The 8,579-nt window shown below is 40.9% G+C and overlaps 1 protein-coding gene across 2 annotated transcripts; it reads right to left on the reverse strand.

Moving 5' to 3' along the window:
* Positions 1–447: 447 nt before the first annotated feature.
* pmp22a (peripheral myelin protein 22a) lies at positions 448–5,728 on the reverse strand. Of its 2 annotated transcripts, none has more exons than XM_063904370.1 (5): positions 5,482–5,728; positions 2,189–2,279; positions 1,902–1,995; positions 1,660–1,800; positions 448–1,546 (listed from the first exon to the last, which is right to left on the reverse strand). In XM_063904370.1, exons 2-5 carry the CDS (start codon positions 2,264–2,266, stop codon positions 1,392–1,394), a joined length of 468 nt encoding a protein of 155 aa, XP_063760440.1. In that variant the 5' UTR covers positions 2,267–2,279; positions 5,482–5,728; the 3' UTR covers positions 448–1,391. The 2 variants fall into 2 exon arrangements, with proteins under 2 accessions (XP_063760440.1, XP_063760439.1); XM_063904369.1 differs by lacking the exon at positions 5,482–5,728 and adding an exon at positions 3,035–3,208.
* Positions 5,729–8,579: the final 2,851 nt, after the last annotated feature.

Genomic DNA, 8,579 nt, shown 5'->3' on the forward strand with positions numbered 1-8,579 from the left:
GTTTTCAAAGTTTGTCTGTTTATAGTCTGAACATAAAAAAGCAATTTGATCAGCAGTTTTACTGAGCTATCATTTTTATTACAAGCAACTGTATTCAAAAAGCACGCTTTTTACTTTGCAAAAGCATCAATGTCCCTCACTAAGAATTGATTCTCTATTTCAACTCTATTTATTTATAATATATAAATGCACTATGGCGTGTACACATCTTTCACCAGCGTCAGAGTTCCCCTGGGGTGAATGTCCTGGGAATGTTTTGTGTTTCAAAGCTTCACCAAGTGTTAGAATTAAGCTACTACAAGGAGCTGTGTGAATGAAGGTCAGTCTTAAACACATTTGTCATTTGCTTCTATTACCTGCACAAAAAGGCTAAAATGCAATTGTGTTTTATGAGCACCAAAAGTATTCATTATGTTTGCATACTCCATATATATTCAAGTACCATCATTCATTTCAAAGGGTTTATTAAGAAGAATACTGACAAAAATGCAAACGGTTCGTTTGTACAAAGCAAATTAATCACAGCACAGGACAAACTTGCAACACAAGGTAGGCTATACATTTCAAGAATAGTAGATAAAAAAGCACCATTTTTCAAAACTACATAACAAATCCCCCCAAAAATTATATTTGGTATATCAAGTAAAATGATAATTCAGAAAAACTTCATAAGTTTATGTCTTAGAGTTATTTTTATTTATTTATGAGGAGTTACTCATTTCCTTCAAGAACAGATATTCTAAGTAAGGCACGTGGTTCAAAGCATATGACACTCAAAGACATTTTTTAAAAGCTTGGCACTGGCAGTTTAAGCGACATCTCTTTGGCACAGCTGCATGATTTGTGAGAGACAAAAACACTCTATCACAACAATGAGCATGACAATGTTAACTTGACAACACTATGTACAAAATGTATGTAAAAATGTTATAAATATGTCTAAAAACCACAGACACTATGTACATATTTGTACTGAAGGCAGGATTACTCATCTTTGTTATCACACATGATGGATTTGTTGAAGTCAGGTGCCAGGATGCAACAAAAGTCAATATGTCTCCAACACATTTACAAACACGTTTTAAAGAGAATCTGTGACCGCAGGAAACACGTGTAGTGACACTCAGCTTGTGTTCAAATTCAGAATGAAAACTGATGTGATACTTTTCAACATGTGAAGGGAATGTAGTGGACACTGAAAGACAAAAATAGCAAAAATAGATCCCCAGCGCTGATAAATTTCTAGATTTTTTGTTTGAAATTATTAGTGACACATCCACTTTTGTTGTTTTGGTGGGATGTCAGTCTATGGTCTGTGGGAAGTAGGCACAGTGCGATGTTTCTTGTAAGGGGTATCCTAACCACCCCTCCTCTTTTCTCCTCTGCTCCTCTCATTCTTTCTTCCTCAGGACGATATAAATGAAACCGCTTATGAGACTGAGAGGGAAAGCCACCCAGGCCAGCACATAGGCGTAGCCAAATTTTACGGATCCATCATCTGGGCTCATCACGGTGTATATGATCGCCGCACACATCACAAACACACCTAGGACAAATGAGGAAAGAGGTGAGGAGGATCTGAAAGTGAATGCTGATGATCTCATGGCTCCACCAGCATCTGCTCAGGGTGTGACCCATCAGTGATGAAGTCATACTCACTTGCCAAGATCTGGAAGATGGCGGTGAAGAAGAAGCGTCCGCCCTTGACCAATTTGAACAGCTGAAACACGAACACAATGAGGGAGAAGAAGCAGAATAGCAGGGACAGGATCATGAGGGCTTGCACTGCCTGGATCCAGTCTGGATAACAGATGAAGAGCATGAATTTAGAAACACATTCAGAACTTGTGCAATGAGGGCACAATACAAAATGTAGTTTGTTTTTCCAAATGCTGACAAACCTTCACTGCTGGCTGGCTTGCAGTGGTAGCCTCCATTAGATGTCATGCAATTGTACCACAGATCTGTGCTCATATCCCCACCTACAGACCAGGCCTGGTAAACACAACAACACAGAGACATTTAAAGACACTACAGCATCCACAACACAGCTTAGAACTATAACAAAATGTACCAAAAATGACCATTAAATTGGAGTGGTTAGTGTCTAGCTTACTCACATCATTTCCCTGTTCCCTGCTGCTTTTTTTTTTACAATTTAAAACTAATTGAAAAAAGGAATACTTACACTTGCTGCTGTCGACACGATGAGAAGAATGAGAATGACAAGGTGCATAATAAGCACTCCGAGCAGGATGAGCAGCATGATTCAAGTAGATCTAGAGGGGTACAGAACAGAAAAAGAAGTCAATCCACATGGTTTACAATCCCTCCAAGAAAAAGGCGTGCAGGTCAAACTCATCTCGACGTTAGGTGGCGCTGTTCCCTCACTTCTGACCTAACCGCAATGTTTACCTCAATGTGAAAGTATCCCCTTACACGCTAACGTAGAAAGAACAGAAGGCAAGAACCTTAATTTCTTCCTGATGGCAATACAATGTTCAATGCTTAGTTTAAGTTTCAGTCTGAAGTAATGCAACTAAATCGATTCTCAAGTTGATAACACAATGTGGAACTTTTTATCCATTTCAGAAGTCCAAATGGTTTAATTAAAAGTCATTCTTTTAAGGAAGGCGCGTTTGCTAAATAACTTAGACCTCAACTTTGAAGCTGTGTGAAAAAACGTCGATATGAGTGAGAAAGGGTTGATTCACGACTAATCAATGCATGCTGCTGGAAAACAAACACAACCCATCTGCAGGATAAACATTCCAGCGTAGTGGCGCCATGCGTGCGCTCCAAAGTTTAGTGTTAGTATCTATCTGTAAAAGGCTGAAAGACAAGAGGGTTAGTCTGGTAAAGCCGCAACATATGAAACAAATATTGCATTTCCGCGCCGTGTAAATAAATCCAAAGTCCATTTAAAGTCCAGGAGTGACGTCTTGTTAAATGGTACAACAACAAAAAAAGAAATGAAAAAAGTTCGGCTCACTGATTAAAACAAAAGCACATTACTCCAACTTGTATAACTTACAAATGGCTAGGCAAAGCAAGAAGTTGTTTTCCGTGGAAAAGGGAGTGCTGAAGTGAAGAGTTGGGGAAAGTATCAGCGAGGTTCTGCGTCTCTCGACTTCTTTCTCTGTAGCTACTATTCCAGATGTGGCTCACACACCCCAGTCAGACTCTTTCCCCGCCTGAGAAACACCGCCCTGCAGGCCCTGAACGTCACAGAGGCCCGTCCTAAAACCTTTTTTTCTTTTTTTCTTTCCGTAGTAGCCTATCCCTTGGATTGCCCTTTAATCCACAGGGTTGTGTGTAGAATCCTATGCTATTATGGTGCAAAGCCCTGAAAAATGTAAGTAAGACTCCCTCTGCATGTAAGCCTTAAAGCATACATTATTTCACTCCTAGTAATAAAACATCATTATGACATAATAAGTCAAACACAATGATGGCATGTTATGTTTTAGGATTCATGTGTTAATTATATTAGTATTATTTTCATTATAGCTGTAATGGTTCTTTATGTAAGGCCTTATCCTCCATACATCTCTATTAATGTTTTTTTTCTTTACAGGACACACAATCTTGCCACCCTAAATAATTACCAGCACAGTTAAGATGACTCCTGATGACCTTGTTCCAGATGGTTGGAGGTGGCTGGACAGCCCTCTGACCCCCAAAGACTGGCCGAACTCCAACAGTGCACACAGAGCTTCGTAAACCACAAATACCCAACAGTGTACTGTCCAGATGGTGTGTGTGTGTGTGTGTGTGTGTGCGTGTGTGTGTGTGCGTGTGCATGTGAACAGACCAGCTCTCTGGAGGCCCTGCGGTATGCCCAGAATGCCTCTGTGTGTGAAGCAGGCCTCCTGTTTACTCCTGCGCTTGCAGAGAGAAGGGAGAGTCTGTCCAGTGCCAAGGAGAGTTAAGACGGTTCAATGTTTCGGTCATGCTAAATTGATGGAACTGCTTGGATTTCCACACACACATGATTCAAAGATGAGTGACAGAGATTGCTCGCCACAGCCCGACGTGGTTCAACATCCCTCATTACACTGTGGTCTCAGGCCATTTCCTTGATAAAGTGACAAAGATGTAAGCCGAATGACAGGAATGACAATCACACACATTTCTGTTTTGAAATCACCCCAATCCAAATGTGATTGTGATCAGCTGCTGCAATCAGAGAACACACCCTGTGCCGCTCTCTCCCTTCTCCCTTTTTTTTGGCTCACCAGGTGGATTCCTGTGGTTTGTGTTAGTAAACACTCAAGGGGAGGAACTGTATGCCGCTGCCCAATCTCTCTGTGGGATGCTGGGTGAGAGAGAGAGAGAGAGCTCTTTGACTATCTGCCGACCACTCAGCTGGAAGGGATGCTGTTTATGAAGATGTAATTGGTGCAGTGGTCAGGTGGAAGGCAGCTCCAGCACCAGCAGCAGTGTGAGGAGTCAAACCTGGCTGCTCAGCAGGAGCAGGTGTGAGCAAAGACTTCAAATACCCCAGTGGTCCATCACTCCTCTTTATTCAGAGAAAGATTCACACACTTTTCTTGCACTGTTTTCTGCCCTGTTACACACAGAGCAGGCATTACAATTTTAAAGCTAGTCTTTTGTTTTTGATATGAATTCTCATAATACAGCATCTGTGATACATTCTGCTGTTAATGAAGTTTCACTGTAGTGAGCAACAACATGGCCCACCCTTGCTCTGCTGGAGCTATTTCATTCAACAAGCTGTGAGATTGCTCAGTCAAATCATTATGCAGTTGAATATTTTTTTATTAAAGACATGCACACATTCCCATTTTAACGAATCCTCCATACAGCTATTGTTTGAAGTGTTGTCTTAATTATTTCACCATGAAACCCTTTGCCTGTTTTTGTCAGAATATTAAAATATGTTTCTCACTTTACTCTGCATGTGCCAATCCCGTTGACTGATCACTTGGTGCTCTAGTGTTGGATCAACCATAACCCTGAGGAGTTATGATCTTTCTGACTGAAAGCACTGGACGCTATCCAAAACCATTGACCCCCTAACACATCCTGAGAAAAGACTCAGCTCCTCTTCTGTTCTTCTTTTGAAAGTGTGGGATTACAAAGCAAACAGGCAGAAGCAGCTCACCACCAGTTACTATAGTTACGGCCATTGTGGCGAAGCTGCAGTTGAAACTTAAAACCAACACAACCTGTTTCATTCAGGGATTCACCGTGTGAGCTATATTTGAAAGGTGATTATTTAGAAAGTAAAACGTTTGTAGTTTTAAACTTGACTATTTACGATTTCCCTAAAAGGCCTCACAGGTTTGTGCAATAGAGCTGCACCACTTTTAAGCAGAACCTCAAGCAAAACAGCTACTCCAAAACAAACCACAAAGGCGTCACAGGGATTTAACTGTTGTTGAAGGAAAATACAAATTGAAATGCTATGAAACACTTGGTTCAGACTTTATTAGAAGAACATCAGTTTTTACTTACGCCAAGGAGAGAAGAAATCAGCAAGGTTGTTGATTCTAGTTTGGACATAAATCCTCTATTCTTACATCGATGAATGTTACTTTGTTGGTGGCTTGATATGGCTTAAAAGGTGAGCATTTACTTTCGGTATCTCTTTGTTATCAGTGGAAATAATCTCAGGTGCATATTTGCTTATTCAAAACAACAGCAGCCCCGCCCCTCTAGTGCCCTATCAAAAGTCAAGTCAAGACTGGTATCACAGTCGAGGTGTATTACTGGAATCATCCACTGTTTTATGAGAAACTGAGTCAGCCTCAGTTTTAGCCCAGCCCTGGTATATAGTGCCGGGCTGCAGGAGGGGCCAAATGACTCTTTTAGACTTTGCCATCTCCAATAGCAAACACAGGACTGGGGGAAGGGTGAGACAATTAGGGATTAGGTATTGGATTTTTGGCCACAACCCTGTCTTGGCTGCTTGGAGGACGTCTTAGTAGGTCAGCTGGACAGTCAATTTTACGTGTGGGAATATGAAGGAATGGTGAAACGCCTCAGTGCTCCTTCACCTATGGAAGCCGCTGCCAAAACACGAGGAAATACTAAAGCTCTGAGGTCAGTCTGGTCAAATATCGTCAGAAATAGCTGACAACGCCTGTCCGTAACATACAATTAAAATAAATCCTCGGAATATCTCACTGGAAGTCTCTGAATTATCACAGATGGACACGTTGGAATTTACAGCTGTTTACAGAACATCATGTATTTGTAGCAGCTTACAACTGGCCAAAATCAAAATACAGTATCAAATACATCACTAAGTTCACTTTGCAACCACAGGCAAGGACTTTCCTCTTTATTCTGCATTTGACTCTCCAGGATGTGTTGGTCTTTTTCCTTGTGCCTATTCCTCAGGGCTGAACCGTCCCCCTCTGTTGCTCTTGGTGTTTGTGTTTCGCCACTTACTGACTATCAGATAACATCCCACAGACCAGGCAGGAGAGGAGCCCTCCAGACACAGACCTGCGTTAAAAGATTGCACACTTAGCAAGGCCATGTCAAACTGTTCACACACGGTGATACTGATACTAGATTGCATGTTAACACAGTCCATAAACATGAACAAAAAAATGCCCTCACAAATAAAACAAGCTCACTGATTCTTCCACTGGAATCAGACCAGGCCACAGACTATAATACCTAACGTCTGCAGCTTATCTATGCGAGGCTGTACTATCACAAATCTCCATGCTGGATGTGAAATCAACATAATAGGCCGGTCTGTGTGCAAGTGTGAAGCAGGATCACATTCGGAGCATCTGTGCCTTGCATGCCCCGTCTCACCTCTCCCATTTAAACTCTGAAGCTCCAGAATGGACCGTGACCGAGCTGAAGATCTCCATTGGTTGAAAACAAAATCAGATTAAGTGGGCCAAGATGTTATTGAGGGGAGAGGACTTTGTTTCTTTCACTTCAGAAATGCGCTTGTCCCTCCTAGTGAGGGAACAACCAAATAAATCAGAGACATACGGCATGACGAACTCCAGATTGTGGCACCCTAGTGATCTTAAACATGTGCTAATCATTATCCTCTGGCTTCCTGTTGGAGTCGATGTCATCAGTGCACATATCCAAACAGGATAGACCAGAATACAAACTGTTGTTTCGAATTGAAGTGATATAAGCCTCAGGGGTTTGGAATGAAGCTATAAAAGCTATGAAAGAATTCAATTTGAATCGCCTTTTTACACAGTTCTCACTGCTCTGTTATCCACGGATGAATATCTCAGCTGCATGAGACACACTTCACTGCTAGTTATTTTTAATTCCAATCAAATATGTTTGAATTAACACTCCTGGTCATGTGATTCATTTGGTGATCTGCAGCTAAAGTCCCCTTCAACTACCAGAGAAGAAAGTCATTCTTGTCTTCTTGCTATCAGTGGTTCTCTCATTTCCTGCTGCTGTGCTATCTTTCCATGCAGTGTGGTCTTTCAACAGCTAACAGCGCAATTCCAACTTTATGTAAAGAAAGGTGTGTGCCAGCAATCATTCTCTTTCCTAAAGTGTTGCCGGTACTTTGAAACTTGTGTAAATATTGTCTACATGAACAATAAGAAGCTGAATCTGACAATTAAGTGCATTATCTAAAGCATTTATTTGTTGTTGCTTTGTAGAACTGATATTTAGAGCTGATTATGAGGTCAAAGGTCATGATAGGGCAGTGTAGACACCTAGCAATCATCTAATTTACTCTCTGAGGTAGGACGATTAGAATGGGTGAGTGCAGACACTGAGGTCATTAGGAGGTTTTACACCAACTATTTTAAAGTCTGTATAAAACAGCTGAGAGCTACATAGTATTAGCTGCAGGTCAGATAGAAGAATGCTAGCTATTGTATAGTAAAAAAGAAAAGAGTAAAAAGAATAAACATGATAAGACAATCGTAAAGCATGGAGCTGAACAAGCTTAAGTTGTATCTCTACCTTGATCTATGAGTCACCTGCCTGCTGCTGATACATGAAACCAAACTTGATAGTGGAAAAGATAATACTCATGGTGTTTTGGTTTCCTGCCAGTATTCTTTTAACAAGATGCCTGGTCAAAGTGTGTTGCCATTGTGAAGTGGGGGATATAAACATGAAAAGCGAGTGCAAGCCTAGTGGGAACTGTGCCCATCCTGTAAAGTCTGGCTTTTTAAGTTACATTTTCAGTTGTGTGGATTCTTGATGTTTCCAGGTTTTATCAAATCTTCAATCTTGATGTCTCCACACCTACACAGCAGGAAGGCTATGACTGTAATGACACTTTCTGTGTTGTGACATTCCTGTAGAAGAACCAGCAGGTTGACAATTCTGTTTTTGAGTGAGATGTTAAAAAAACAATTGGATTTATTTATTTACTTATAGTTTATTAAAGGCTCTAGAAAGCTAAGTATGTCAGGCACGTTTTCCCAAAAACAAAAGGTAGGACCAGTAGGAAATGGTTCAGAAAAAAAATCATTTGATTTGAATGAAAAGAAAAGAGTTGGTTAGTTACTGGAAACAGTGATTAACCACCACTGAGCACAGTAAGTATGTTGCCACAGAAACTGATAAAAGTGAATCATGAAAGTTTCTTTAAT

Source organism: Eleginops maclovinus, chromosome 16, assembly GCF_036324505.1.
Source record: "Eleginops maclovinus isolate JMC-PN-2008 ecotype Puerto Natales chromosome 16, JC_Emac_rtc_rv5, whole genome shotgun sequence".
Lineage (NCBI taxonomy): Eukaryota > Metazoa > Chordata > Actinopteri > Perciformes > Eleginopidae > Eleginops > Eleginops maclovinus.